At 36.0% G+C, this 15,894-nt stretch overlaps 1 protein-coding gene across 3 annotated transcripts; it reads right to left on the reverse strand.

Moving 5' to 3' along the window:
• Positions 1-230: 230 nt before the first annotated feature.
• LOC132191265 (regulatory-associated protein of TOR 1) lies at positions 231-14,863 on the reverse strand. Of its 3 annotated transcripts, none has more exons than XM_059606209.1 (23): positions 14,161-14,863; positions 12,106-12,208; positions 11,200-11,282; positions 10,952-11,110; positions 10,739-10,855; positions 10,477-10,625; positions 9,706-9,860; positions 9,453-9,597; positions 9,292-9,370; positions 9,021-9,122; positions 8,354-8,437; positions 8,152-8,262; positions 6,553-6,906; positions 6,245-6,440; positions 5,034-5,645; positions 4,534-4,869; positions 4,290-4,413; positions 3,605-3,729; positions 3,347-3,492; positions 3,144-3,245; positions 2,606-2,691; positions 1,299-1,383; positions 231-1,135 (listed from the first exon to the last, which is right to left on the reverse strand). In XM_059606209.1, exons 1-23 carry the CDS (start codon positions 14,443-14,445, stop codon positions 797-799), a joined length of 4,077 nt encoding a protein of 1,358 aa, XP_059462192.1. In that variant the 5' UTR covers positions 14,446-14,863; the 3' UTR covers positions 231-796. The 3 variants fall into 3 exon arrangements, with proteins under 3 accessions (XP_059462192.1, XP_059462190.1, XP_059462193.1); XM_059606207.1 differs by having other exon boundaries at positions 10,952-11,113; XM_059606210.1 differs by lacking the exon at positions 12,106-12,208 and having other exon boundaries at positions 10,952-11,113; positions 14,161-14,250.
• Between the last annotated feature and the right edge of the window lie 1,031 nt (positions 14,864-15,894).

Here is a 15,894-nt window from a genome sequence, read left to right on the forward strand (position 1 = left end):
TAAAACATTTAGCTCTTCCGGATTTAGTGTTGCCATCTATATATTAACGTTAAAAATTCAAAAAATGACGAGTTTTACTAAGGATTTGAATTTTCAAAGATATCCTGCACGGCTGGGAAATGGCCCAAGCTGTTATAATGACCAGGGGGCACGAGAATATTTCAACACCAAACAAGTTTTAAAAGAATTACAGGTCTAGCATTTTACAAAATGAAAAGACATGAGACACAAGCTCTAACAACCCAATACATTAATTACAAGGTAAACGACCGTCAATGAAAGAAACCAAGTGACATACATTAATGTTAACAAAGGTGTGTAAGTCGAAGCCCTGCATTTCAGGAGCCAACAACCCACAGCACCACGCAACAAATGAATTATGGTAACAGAAGTGTGATGCATTTAGTTTTTTCCTGGGCAAAGTGTGCTGCATTTACAAATTGAACAGGACGGAAGAAACAATTGAACACACCAAAATGGAAAAATACATATATATATATATATAAGAGGAGAATATTTACACCCATTTACCTATGTAACAGATTATTTGCCAAAGCCCCCAATAAAGTGCAGCATTTTCTTCCCAACAGCCTTGACCCTCTATGCCGGGGGCTAATGAATGTATCGCACAGACCATCGGTAGAAAGCACCCTACCAATATTTCATGGTACATTGACAGCGAACAGGAATTAGCGCAGCGTAATGTGTAGCGTGTGATCCAAACGCACCAGAAGCACTGCATCCGAGACTTCAATGGAAGTCTCATCAGATACAGATAATACAAAACAATACGCATTCATCTTGCTTGAGAGTTGTCATCAGCATAGATAGAGATACAAGCATCTGCAGCGCCAGCAGCAAGCAATAGTTGATAGGGATGGAAGGTAAGGCAGCTTACAGGACCAATCTTCGGGGCCATGAACGTATGCTGGTATCGAATGGTGCCTAGTTGTCCACCCTCAAGGCTAAATACTTTGATAAGTTGTTTGGCTGAACCGCTGGCAATGACCGGGGCATGTCTATGAACAGCTAAAGCTGTAAGGGAGCCCCTGTGAGCTTCAATTGTGAGGTAGGCGTCCCTGTGACTTCTGATGTCAAGGAACTGGATGTCACCTGCCTGAGACGCACTGACAATCTGAAAGAAGTGAAGGTTAGGTAGAATTTACTTCCCAGAAAGAAATGTCAAATTTAAATAATCAAGAGCAAGGATTTCTATATTGAATTCACTCAAAGACCTCAACAACTACAATCCTAATATGTTGTTTAAAGAGGTATGTCAGAAAAGGTGCTTGGTTTACCTTTGCTGGATCAAGCCCAGGTTGAAAGCCTATCCCCACGACTCTTTCAACTTTTTGCTTGTGTGGCCGCGTTGCACAGACAAGCCTAAGAATTACAACACATTACCCGTCAAGGTACTGAAGGCATTTGTACATGCAAATGTCAAAGGCAAAAACTATACTAGGAACAGATAATAAGACAAAAGAAAGGTGAACAAGAAAACCAGTAACACCAAATTATTAACTTTATCATCAAGCAATCTCACACCGACATATAAGTGACTCCCCTGACCCCTAATTCATGTATTGAATATGTCCAATTTCCCAAATATCATCTGATCTTTCAGATGTGCCTGATAACTGACATTTCCATGTAAATGACGTACACCAACAATGTAGAAATCCATTAGCCTAAACCAATAATGCATTAAGAACAAACTACAGATAGCAAAATTTTGAATTGGAGGTACTAAAATACATGTCAATATCCATCACAAATGAAAACATTGGGAAAAAAGGCACGACAACAATTAATAGGCATTTATATATCAATCATGCTTGCAAATAAAATACAAAAAGATAAGGAAAGAATAAATTGTCTTACAAACAATATCTGGAAAAATAACTAATAAAGAACTAAACATCTTGACCCATCTGATTTTACAGTGGTTAAGTCACAACGAAGTTTTAGGACAATAAAGGAAGTCTACAATCTGAAATTTCGTGTGTCTGGATAGGTGTTAAGAGTTGGAATACAAGATGGTCAAAAAAGCTACTTTAGCAGTTATCAGGTCTGAAACAAATCTGCAGCCATTCATGGTCCTGCACCACCACACTTGCCATGACAAACAAATTGTTGAAATAATAAGAAACTCAAGATAGACTTCATTACCACCACAGCAGTGCAGAAATAACACGTACTCTATCTTACAGTATGAAAGTTAGCAAATGACACATATTTCAAAGGAGCAAATAAACATAATAATCATTGCGCTGTAATTTCAGAAGATTGTTATTTTTTGTTTATTTCATTAAATCATGGCATTTCCAAAAACTTTCATCTGATGTGAGTAATTGACATACCAAAAGAATACATTCATAAGAAGATTGAACAAAGAAAGATCAATATGTTTGGATGAGTACTGTGATGTGTTTCTGCATGTACATGTGCCACCTTTTCTTCCCATATGTGCCAGGAAAATTACCATCTTGCATGAGAGTTTTTTACTTGATAACTATGGAAAGGATGCACTATAGCACAATGTCAAGGATCAAACCAGGTAAAACATTTCCATTAAGCCATAAAAATATTCCATGTGAAAGCTTACATTTCAGGTGTCCGAATATCGTAGAGTCTGACAGAACCATCCACAAAACCAGCAGCAAATTGACCCCCATGAACTTGAGAAGCAGCCTAGATATGTCATGCATTAAAAAAAATTATAAAAAAGTGCCAACGTTTGAATGGCTATAGCAAATAAGAAAACACAAACAAAACAAATAAGAATATTTAACAAGTACAACAGATCTTGATGAGAAAAAAACATTGTATCTACATTCATTTCTGAAATGCAATATGTTTCCCAAATTTGTAACTTCCAATTAATTCTTGAACCTAGCTTAAGTTACAGTTAAACAGTCAATGTTGAATTTTATTTATTTATTATTTTTTTTTTTTTGGGGTAAGTAATCAAAAATATCATTAAAAGTGTAAGGCGTCCCCGGGTACATAGATAGTATACAAGAGAACGTTGAGATACTGCAAGTTTGAGCCATTTCAACTTAATAAAACAAGGCAAAATAAATTTAGTGACCCAGCTACCGCATAACATGACTAAACAAGTATGAGGAACTGGTAAAACTCACCAATGCTGATATGCTGCAATCAGATGATGAAGCAATGGAATTAACAAGCTGCTCTTTCTCCAGATCCCATAGCATAATGGATGATATCTCGCCAGAAGCATACTAATGATAAAACTTTACACTTAGCCATAAAATATAAGCACAAAACATAAGAAGAATAAGAAGGGCCAGAAATAATAGATTTTTTTAAGAAAAATACGTACCAGATATCCAGACTGTTGTTGCCAATCCACAACAGCATTCAAACTTCGCACGCCAGGTTTATGGCCTTGAATTGAAGAGAATGCGGTTACACGCTTTTGGTTATTCTTCAGATTATAATCTTTCCAAATTCGGATATTTCCATCAGCTGCATCATAGGCACACTTCAGAAGTCAGATTGACTCAAAATCTCAGACATTACAACAAAGAGCCTCTGTAACCATCATGAAACTAATTAAAACAGAAGCAAAGAACATTACATGAAGCAGCAAGCAGCAAGCTGTCATCAAGCTCATTTACAAGGCAGAGCTTACTAATTCCTTTTTCAGGAAAATCATGATTATCAAAACTGTTGAGCAGGGTAGCATCCTCGTAATTCCATACCCTATTAAGAAACAAACATAGATGGTTAATATCCCAGAAAGACACAGATTGGGAGATCACAAGACAATGAATAAAGGACTCATGACATTCACCAAAGTAATAGCGACCAAATTGGTTGGAACCCATGTAATCATATTTTATAAGATACAAAATAAAAACCAATAGAATAAAACCAAAAACAATTTTAGGGACATTTGACTAACAAACAATCAAGTAGATAAAAATTGTCATTTCTATCACATGGAATTTATGAAAGATACAAAATCAAATTTACATCCAAGAATTTCAAGAATTTTTTTCCTTTTTCCTATTTTTAGAATATTGAAATTGAAGTTATGTAATGTGTTGCGTATAGTGACAATCAAAAATATATTATCAAATCCATAGCAGAGAGAGAGAGAGAGAGAGAATGCCAGCTTCCCATAGATATAAATTCAAGCTCAAATATGAACCTCCTATAATTTTAAAATCATCAGAGCATGCAATTTCTTGAAATCGGGCAATACTAGCATATTCAGAGCCTTGCTCAAATAAAAATTATGATAAACGAAAGCTGCATACCTGATCCGTTCACTCTCATCTGCAGCAATAACAATAGGAGAGAAAGGTTGGAGCAGTATTGTTTTGGAACCAGTTTCGAACCTCGTATCCCAGCTAGCAATTGGATTATTAAGCTTGCTAACAGCTGACCCAGAAATAAAAATCACATTGGTTCCATAATCAAAAACTATAGCATACTTTTTTCCTAAGCCTACACAGATAATAAAAGGAACATGAGGAATTAATTAAAAGAAAAATGACCCACATGAGTGCTGGCATTTTGCTATGTGCTCCAACGCAAATTTCTCCCTCTCCTCTCTTCTATCCTGTATTTCTTCACTATCATCGGATGCAGTAAGAAGTGGCTTAGAGAAGTAGCCACAACTCCAATTGTAGATTGTTGATTGTGGAAGCAGACTGCGTTCTGAAGCCCCAGATGATCCCCCAGCACCAAGAAGTGGGTCAGCTAATCCTGTCTCTGGAGAATTCAACACATGAGGCCTGAACTCCAAAGAATAAACTCTTCGCATTCCCATTCCCGCTAAATAATTAGGTCGAGGAGGGCTGACAGGAGGAGTTCGAAAGGTTAAAGGCAAATGACCTGGCAACAAGAGCATAAGTAAATAATGATTTAAAGCGTAAAAAGAAGGCCAAAAAAAAAAAGATTGGCATAAAGTAATGCATAGGACAATTCCATTAACTAAAAAAATACCTATATCAAATTTTAGTAAATGATATCTCATATTGTTCACAACAAAAATTTACCAGCATTCATCTCAAACCATGAAGATGACCGAGCTAATCCAGCAAGAGTTGGAGATGTTGTTGTTGGTTCACCAGACTGAACACCACTACTGGACTTCAAAGGTTTTGCCACAACTTGCTCAATCCCTATAATGGACAGCACCCGTCGACCAAGACTCGCTATGCGTGGAGATGGATCCTTAGCTAATGTACACATAGCCAACACGCATTGTGAATACATAGCATTGTCCAGTGGTTTTGACCTTGAATGGTTAACAACCCCATTGCTAACACCATCATTCAATATTCCAGAATCAGAATGTAGAGATGAATCATCAGACAAAGGAGAACCATGCATAATGCCTGAGTTAGCAAGAGGGCTGCTGGTGGAGACCCTTCCATCTCGAACCATTGATGGATTGTCATTGCTGACTCTCAACAGAGAACCAATCTGGGATGAAACAATATTTGCATGCGGTGTGTACTGGTTTGAGTTACCATATCCACTACTACTGCTGCTTATATGAGCCAAAGAAGGTAAAGAGTTGAGCAGAGAATTAGGCTGAGGTTTCCAATATGCAGCAGCAATTGACTTGAGATGCTTGTTGTGGCCGAAGGCAAAGCGAGACAGAGCTGTCAAGAAAAAAGAAAACCAGGCTTAGTTACTTTTCAAAGTTGCTAATTCTAACCTATCATAATGGTAACAGCAACTATTATTACTAGATGAAAAAGAAGAAGTAGAAAAGGCAAAAACAAACTATAAATACTGCAGACTCAGATATACAATGGTTAAGAGTGTATGCAAGTCAAGAGAGAGGTACAACGTTGGTCAGATCCAAGTATTTGCTCGTGAAAGGAGGGGATGTATAAAGTTTTAAGATATTAATGGTCAAACATGTGGCTTTTGGCAGTTTCCAAAAGTTATCCACTGAAGGCTTTCGGAATTCAATGAATCTTCGACTAATTGAAAGATCACCATAAAATGGTTTCAAATTTTTTTCAGACAAAAAGAAAATTGAGCGAATGACCATTTTCCCAATTTATAACCAAATCCAACTTGGCCTACTTCAGTTTATAAAAAGAAATCTCCTTAAAACCATTTTGAAGAATCCAGACTCCTCACTTTTCATCCAAACACAACAATAAGTTCGTAGTTAACAAAAAAAAAAAAATCAAGATGCTGAAGACAACCAAACTGGATGAATACAGAAAATGGATGACTATTGACATACCCACAGCAACCTCTGCCCTAACCAGTGGGCTTCCATCTGAAACAACACTTAAAAGGCTTCTAACAATACTAATCTCAGCCTTAATCTTTTCATCATCATCACATTCTAAATCTCCTCCAACTCCAGCACCATCTCTACATGAGTCACCCCCCATGTCAAGCAGGGTGCCAAGTGCAAAAACAGCACAAGCCCTAACCTGAAATAAAAAAAGATGGATAATACAATTAAACATTACAACTTCACTGCAAAATGGAAATCACCGATCACTTAAGAGAAAAAAATATAGCTCTCAAAGTAAGATGGTAAACCTCTGGCTGGGGCTCAAGCAATAGAGGAGCATATATAGCAGGGGCATCAGCCTGCAAAGCTATTATTTGTGCATCTGCGAAATCCTCCCACAGCTTTCCCATACAGAGGCAAAGCCACTGAAGAAATAAGGGGTCAGCCTGTGCATCGCTTGGTGTTGAACCCTGAAGGTGCTTCAAGCAGACATGAATCAAACCAGCTTCGATACAAGCTTCCTGGCCCCTTCTGTGCCCATCCACAATCACAGCCAAAACAAATGCAGCCATTGCACGCTGTTCTGGATATGCTTCCATGCTATCAAGAAATCTAATGAAATATGTATGACCCCCATCCTTTACCAGATCAACCTGACATGACTGTCATCCCACGAGACAGAACAACATAAGGAACATCTCGTAAATATATATTCTTCGAAAGTAATTGAAATAACATTTTAAAGTGAAAAGCGCTGCTCAGGTACACATAGAGTAGTGTACAAGACAAACACCTAGCTAGGAGGAAACATTTGTAAATATATAGAGGATGTATGAGAAAAGAGCTTTAACAAAAAGTACTCCAAAAAAAGGAGTCGCCCAGGGGCGGACGTTGAATTTATTTCTGATTGTGGTGGAATTTAATCCTAAAATAGTGATAGAAGTTAGAACAAGAATAACCTCAATTACCAGAACTTATATAGACAGGCCAGAATCTTGTAAAAACTAGTTAAGAGCACATTCTACTACACTCTTGCCATATTACGTTCACAAGTCTAACAACTGCCAACAGTGATAGGAAAAATTTTGGCAAATTGTCAAGTTCACTTTCACATTAATTCGTAGCAGAAAAAATCTGATTGAACCATAATCTTTTTCCCTTCAGTAGAAATAATATAATCCACTCTAGCAGAAAAAGTGAAGGAAGCAAAATTTGTTTTGAAGATTACTCAAAATTGAAAAGGTGTTTATATCTAAATCATATGGATGGTGATATGAAGGCTAGTCATAGTAATCATCTCTCTCGGCATCATGGATTTTAGACCAGAAGTTGTTTTCCACATCTCTAAAAAAAGTGAGCTTTAGGTAATTAATAAAAACCAAAAAAATTAACATAGCATCAACCCAAAACCATAGCAGCATAAACAACAACATTTATAATATTTGGAAATATATTAAAGAACTCAAAAGGTAACTCATAATGTTTGCTTTATTGGGCTTGGAATGAAACTATAAACTCAAGTTAATTTAAATAACTGAGTTCAAATCCAAGTTGTACTAAATAAACATTAAACAAGTTCCAACATCGATCACTAACACTGAAATTCTGTTTCTTAAACACAAAAGAAAATTATTAGACCCTAGTGTTCATATGCAAAGCATGCTTAAAATAGTGATTCGGGTCATTGTGGTTGATTCTCACACTTATGGAATTTGTGTATAAAAAGGGTAAAAATCCCCTTTCATATTTATAGAAATTATGGTACTGGAGAAAACATTATTCTTGAAAACAAATTCCAGCCATTACCATGCTCATGAAATATGAGAGAAAATAATTTTATTAGTACTTAATTCTATTTAAAAAAAATATAGCAACAAGAGTCTTAGTCCATATGAAAACGGTTGTACCTTATCAAGTGCAAGAATCTTAGTCCATATGAAAACAAGAATTTGCCGTAGTTCTGGCGTCGTCGTTTGCAACAGCTTCAGGACATATGGAAATATTCCAACAGACAAAGCCTACAAAACACATAGTCATGAAGTTAATCATGATATTAAACACCACTAACTTAGGAAAGAGAGAAGCAACAATAAAGTTACCAACAACTACCAGATCTACGGCCCAGGGTCCCATGTCAAGGAATCTTCCAAGAAGAACCAGTGCCCGAAATCGATGGCCTTGACTAAGCAAAACCTGCAAGAAAGTTAGTTTACAGACTTGTTATTATAAGCAAAGAATAGTATAAACACCAAAACACTGACTCAATGAAGAACAAAACACCATTCAGCACAGAGCAAAAGGCAAGAATTGAGCTAGGGTAGGCAATTCACTAAGAAGAAAAAAAAAAAATTGATCTTAAAAATATAGTAATCATTCCAGCAGCAGGCAGCATGTTAAAAGATGCCAATCAAAGCAATTTACATGACCATGACATGATAGCCATACTAGAAGGCTCAACTCTGTTATCATCTCCAACGTAAGAAAATGTAAACCAACAGTAACCAAGCTTTCCAGGTCATTTCACGCAGTTACTTCCAGAATTAGCACTGGTAAAACAATTGTCTAATACAACCCTTATAATACCAAGTCAAATTTGCATCAGAGCAGTAAATGACTCAAAACATACCCACCAAACTAAAGAAAATAGGACTCAGAAGGGAATTTGAAAAAAAAAATCAGGTAGGTGCACATTCATCCTAGAAAATTATAAAACCATGATATAGAAACGATGACCAAATGATGGCCCCAAAAATAACGAGCGAGAGAAGCGCCACACCTGAAGGACAATAGGCAATTGCTCTGGCGGTTTCTTATGTTCGGATCCATGGTCGAGCCATACCTCAAAAGCCGTCAATTGTTCAGTGAAAAATGGACTAGGCTGAAACAAAATAAACATGTGCTACTTAAGTAGAGCAAAAGAAAAGAATATAATTATGGTTAACAAAAGCATCATTCTTCATAATGCAATTAGTATTTAAGCAATGTTCATCATATCTTGCAAGCCCAGAGTAAGAAATTCAAACAAGAACAAATCCCAAGGAACACACCAGGAACTCCGCATTAGGATCCTCAATCAGTGATGGAAGCTGCGAAAGGCAGATCTCAGCAGCCATGTCCCATGCATCCCTGCATTGTGCATATGTGAGTATGCCAATTGAATTTCATAAACACAAAGCTGAATAAAAAGTTACAAGTATCTTCTGCGTACCACATATGATGCAGATGGGTTGGTGGCAACATAGGGTAAGAGATGGGGGAACAATTAGCAGCACGCATAATTCGCTCTGCAAGTAAAAAATTTCGAAATAAACTGGCAACTAACAAATCTTGCCTGAACAGTTTCTGAAAAAGATCTGCAGCACAAAACCACAAGTATAGTTAACATGTCCGCTAACAAGAACCATAAATGAAAAGCTAAAACCCATGCTATGGTGCATCAAATCTATAGAGTGGAAAATTACCATGAGGAAGAACATTCCAGGCAATTGTGTCAGTCACAGCTGTAAAAATCCAGTTCAATTCACCGAGAAGTGTTTTCCGGTCATTCTGCCGTCCAGGAATTTTATCTATAAGCGAATAATCAAGGGACTCACGAAGCAAGGACCGTTTGCAGAACCTAGGAGAAAAAATGTAACAATCAATAAATAGATAAGCCTATTGTACCACCAAAAAGGAAAATATTAAACAATTAAGCAAACCACACACACAAAAGAATTTACAACAAATTAAGGAAAAATCACAGCATTACTAAAGCAACTACAATGAGAAAAAAATCAATCACAAAAAAAAACAAAAAAACAAAAAAAAACAAAAAAACAAATTGAGAGAGAGATCGTAAGGGATAGGCTCAGTTGAAGCAAGGCCATAGCACAAGTATAGCAGGCATGCAGAATGTCATAATAGCCATCTACGGCTCATTTTATGCAACCTGACTCAGAATGTTGCAAACAAAAAATAAAACTAGTTACTCGTATTTAAAAAAAAATCGAAAAAGATCAACCCAAAAGGGATGATTTCGTTGCATCAGGGAATGAGCACAACTGAAAATCTGTGAATAAAGATGACAAATAATATTTAAAACTCAGGATCCAAAAGACAATATTATATACAATGAAACCCAACAGTGATAGGTAGCAGTCATACCAAAAGTTAGAAAGTACATATTTTCTATAAAGAAATCAAAGTTTCAACAAATGGTCAAACTGAGCAACCAACAGGGAAATAAATTTCACCATCTTAATGCCATCTTTATAGGAGTTGTAAGGCAAGAAGTAAACACATCAGCGGGAAAATCAGCACTCTGGGGAAGAGTCTCATGTGCTTCACAGGCTGCAAGCAGAATGCAATCCCTTGAGGATCCAGAAGCACCCCAATCATTAAGCTATCAAGAAATAATCCAGAAGTCATCTTTCCAGAAAGAATAATCATAACCTACATGATGGTTACTACCAATTACCCAATAAATAGATTCATAGTAAAGACATGGTTGAATACCTCATTGAAGGCATTGATAATCATCCCAGCAGCGGAGCAGTCAAAAACATATATTGATGGTGTCTTCAACCAGGAATCAAGGTCACTGATTGGCAAGGGGATATACTGCGTATAACTCTGCAACAAAAACATGAATCAGAGCAACATGACAAATCTAATTAATAATGACAACAGAACATCAAAAAAATAAAATGTTAGAAAGCAGTAACAAACCCTATTAAAGAGCCAAATTTCGCCATTAGCAGTTGGTTTTGGCACCCCATGTCCATTATAATGGAACAGAACTCTCTCAGACTTGGCTGCTCTGCGACACGTATTACAAAGTTTCTTCACTTCCTCCACAGTAGGATCAAGTTGATACTTATAGCGAGCCTGCTAAAGTATCAATAAGTTCAATTATTAGGTTAAAATGCACAGATACAGCAATATGTCAAACAGGTACATGCAAAAAATGTTCTTACCTTCGGTTGCCACCTTTCATACTGAATACTCAAGGTTTTCCCAATTGTCTCAAGTGCTTTTTGAGGTGCCATGGAAAAAGGATCTGCAAACATGATAGAATATATAAATTGAAGAACGTAAAAAGACTTCTAGCCATGAAAACTTCTGAAACAAAAATTCAACTTGTTCTACATCATGTTTCATTTCCATGCCAAATTGCCAAGGAAATGAATGATATGAAAATAAAGTCTGACTCAAACTTGCTTGGTTTGTAATTCTAAAGGTAGCTAGAAGGAGTCTCAAATCATTGCATTTTTCTTCACTTTTGTGGCAATCAAACAATGCAACATGCTGAACCACAAGTACCAGAAACGGGGAAAGATACATAAATACTATGAACAGTATAGATAAGCGCAGCACAGGATCCTTCAACAAAATTAGAATTGAAAAATACTGCTACTGAACAAGGACACTGAATCCCATTTAAACACAGTTTACCATTATTACTTTGACAAACAAATTGACAATGAATTCCTTTTTAAAAAACTTTAGAATTAGTTGCTCTAAGGAAACAAAAAAAAAAAAAAAGTAAACAAATAAATAATGATTATAAAATTCTTTTAAAAAAATTTGCAAAGACTGTTTCAACCATCTTGGAAAAACTATTTACAACCTCTTCAGCACATCCCATAAAAAAGGTCCAATATAGGAAAATCATTTGCCAGTATTATAAGTACTCATTAATTACATGACTAATTAATAGCAAATAGCAGGAAGTATTTGGAAGTCTATCATATGATAGTTCAGACTGGAAGATACCTTAAAATACCACCAAACTAAATGAAAATAAAGTTGACAATACATTAACAACCAATACACAAACCAAGAAAAAAAAAATAGAAGGAAATCAGCAGCTTAAAATGCACCTATCCAGCACTCCATTCTGGCACAAGGAGATATCTTGATTACATCAGGTGGATCCACACTAATATTTAAACATAAAACTAGAGCGACACATCCTGTCTTCATCTGCGTAAAAAATTGGGAATTAATCCAACACCAACATGCATATATAAGACAAAATTGTTTCAAAATCCATTTACCAGAATAGACAAAAACAACGAAGCAATTGGAAACAAAAAGAGAGAGAGAGAGAGAGAGAGAGGAAACTCCATTTTGATTAAATGAAACTAAGAAGTGTCAAAGAGAAATCTTCACAACAAATTCTAAGAGAAGAATTAGCGAAAACATATTGGCTCAATTTCTCGTATTGTTCATTGAAAAAAAAAAAGGCAGTGCCATAATGATTCATTTTTAATTTCACCATGACAATAAACAAATTGCCAATGGCAATGTGATGACAGCAGAGGCCTTGATGTCTTACCATCTTCCACAATAAAACCCTAACTGCTGTTAATTGCTCAAAGCAATTCTAATTTTGAACGTTGCTTTGATTTTTTTGACATTTTCTTTTCTGCTCCTTACTTCCAAATATACCATCTTCATTTTGAGCAAGAAAAATAGAAGTTTCTTTCCTCATGGCAAATCAAATGCAACATAAACTCCAAGATAAGCATATTTCATTCTTCAAGTAAATAAAGAAGTACTCAAGATAAGCAAATGATACGAACAAAAGTTGGCCATTCCCAAAACAACTCTTAAAGCAAATTACCAGTATATATATATTGCATACTTTACATTTCATTTTTTTTGTTACATTTAAGCAGTCGCCAAAGTTTTTAGAGATTCCCATTCAAAAATAATAGCTTCATCATAGATATTCAAAATCAACCCACCTAGACATGTCATCAAAGCGGGTCTACTTTAAAAGGTTGGGCACCCAAACATTAGAAAGCGCAAGTGCTTAATATGACTAAGCTCTGTATTTAACCAAAAACTTTCTAATAACTATCAGAAAATTATAATTATTGCTAATTCCAAATCATTTATTGTACCCCTAGTGCATCAAACAAATAACTGTCATAGCAAAGCAATTTTGGAAATCCTCTATTCTGTTCAAAAGTCAGTATTTGTACGGATGGAAACGATAGACTGAGAATGAATTTAATATCCATAGACCACAATTTCTAACCATACAAAGTTTTTTATTGAAGTTTAATTGACGTCTGTCAACCATCAAACCAGCTCTCCCGTCATATTGGTGCAGTTCATGCAAATATTTTTATCATCTAAAGCACAACTCATGGATCAACATGGGTCCAATAATCTAGGAATAAACTCTAATTGCATGTAGTCTATGAAGTGAATTATGAGGCTTGATGACTTGAACTGAATTATGAACACAGTGGTTTTTGATTCCATTGCGGGACTCAGTTGAGTAAATTGAAAACGCTGATCCTCAGCGATCTAGAAGTCAATGTCGACGACATCATATATTGCCTATTGCTTATAGAACACACAACCAACTAACTAAAACTATACTTTTCACATTTTAAAGATGCATTACGGATATCAATTTTAGTAGCTATTACATTGCAACAATATAACGACTTAGTTTAAGTCAAGTGTGCACAAGACAACCACTTTGACATCTAGGCAACCAGCAAGCTCTTTCCTGAGTTTCATGCTCAATATGGTCGCATACATCCCAAGATAAGGACCTGATTCAATCCCAACCTGTTGGAATTGGACAGATCACACCAATGCTATTACCAATAATGAACGTAAAACTAAAACAAGTAAAATTAGACAGTCCAACTTCAACTTCCAGACCACAGAACCAATTACCTAACTGCTACACAGCCTATCAACGAATACTTTTGAAATGGATTTGAGTAATGCCGCTTTTATCAGTTAATAGAATTAAAACCTAATCTAGCCCACATTTCGTAGCATTAGGGTAAAGGTTTTCATTTGGATCATATTGTCGTAATTGAAATGAATAATGGGATCATTTTCTGCCACACTATCAACATCAACGATTACAAAAAAAACGGAGCTGCAAGAGAGACTGAGCTTACGCGGTCCTTAGGCCGCCATTTCGAGACCAAACCACTGTCGGAGGGGCCGGTGGGCAAGCAACCCTCGAAGGCCTCGTGCCGAGGTTCGCCCAGCACCTTGTTCTGAGGCAAGTATGCCATGCTGGTCGTGGTGGAAGCCGTGGCATTCCCATGGCTACTACTAGCAGTCTCCGAATCCCTCCTCTGCGAGAACAAATCCCCGTCCTCGTGGCTCGAAGAGCACTCGTCCAGGTGCACCACCGAAGATTGCGAGTAACGAGACGCCATCAAATCCCCCAATGCCATTCAAAGCCCCCAGACCCCCTCAAATCAGCCAAACAGCCGATTTCCCTAATCGAACAACCATACTATTCAGAAATGAACCAATCAAACCCTACCTTCTCCCCTGCAGATAATTACGATCGGGAAGATTTGAGAGAGAGTGAGAAAGAGAGAAAGATACAGAGAGAAAGATATCTATAGAGAGAGGGAGAAGCGAGGCTAATCAACAAAGCCGCTGAACCAGCGGCGCATAGAGATTCGCCTGAGAAAAGCAAGAGAATCCAGCTCGGAAAACCCTAGAAAACCAGAGAAGGAGCTCTGAAAACCCTAGAACCCCAGGGCCCGGAAGCGGATGATGGAGGCGCATATAATAGTGGCGGCACAACCAAAAAACGAAATCTCTCAAAATTAGGCTTTTTGTGAAGGAAATGAATAAGACTGTGCGTGTGCGTATGCGCTTGCGTTTGGTGTGTATATTGTGTTTGTCTTGCTTATTTTCTTTTTTTCCTTTTTTTTTTTCTGTTTTTTTCTCTACCTTGTATATTTTTATTACACGGATTTATTTCCTATTTTTCCAGATTTAGAAAGCACTACATGGAAAGAAAAGCAGCCTATCGTAATTAGAAGTTAGAATCACCACCGGACATGATCGCTTTTCAGTTTTAGAATTTTTTTTCTTTTTTTGGTTATTTCTTCAAGCTAATTTTTCAACAATAAAAATATTTCTCCACTTAATTGAGTTTTAAAAAATTCATTTAATTTAGCCTATTAAACTTAAAAATACGCTTACAAAATTATAAACTCTATTTAGAATTACATATTCTAATGATAAATTAAATTAAAATATTTTTTTACCCAATTTAAAATAAAATTTTGTTCATTTTTCAATGTGTGGAAAACAAACCCCCTGAAATACTTTTATAAATTGTGAAAATTTTGATAAAATCGCATTCTACAAACAAATATATATATATATATATATAAGAAATTTAAAGTGGATAATATTATTATTTTCTTTGCCTATTTTCCTTTTTTTTTTCTCTCATGTTTAACTTAAAAAGCACTATGTGGACTATAGTTTATGAATAAGACAAAGACTTCCTCTGAGTTGGGGACATTAAAAATACATATAAAAATTATATACTCTTATAAGAATCACATGCTTTTAAAATATACAATAATTGAATAGATAAGATTAAAGGAATTCCTCTAACTTTTGTTCTTACTTGTAACAACTAATGAAAAATATTAATCGTATATGCATTATTACTCTAAAATAATAAGTAAATTTAACGCTCCTGATACTTATTTATAAATCCTAGTGACAACTTTATATATATATATATATGACCAACAAAGGGAGGGAGAGGTAGAAGGAAAAATTTGAACCAGTAACTTTCGCTTCATAAAACATATTTTTTAACTAATTAAGTTACCCTTAAGTCAAATCCTAGTGACAACCTAATAAGGAAT

Source organism: Corylus avellana, chromosome ca9 (assembly GCF_901000735.1).
Source record: "Corylus avellana chromosome ca9, CavTom2PMs-1.0".
Lineage (NCBI taxonomy): Eukaryota > Viridiplantae > Streptophyta > Magnoliopsida > Fagales > Betulaceae > Corylus > Corylus avellana.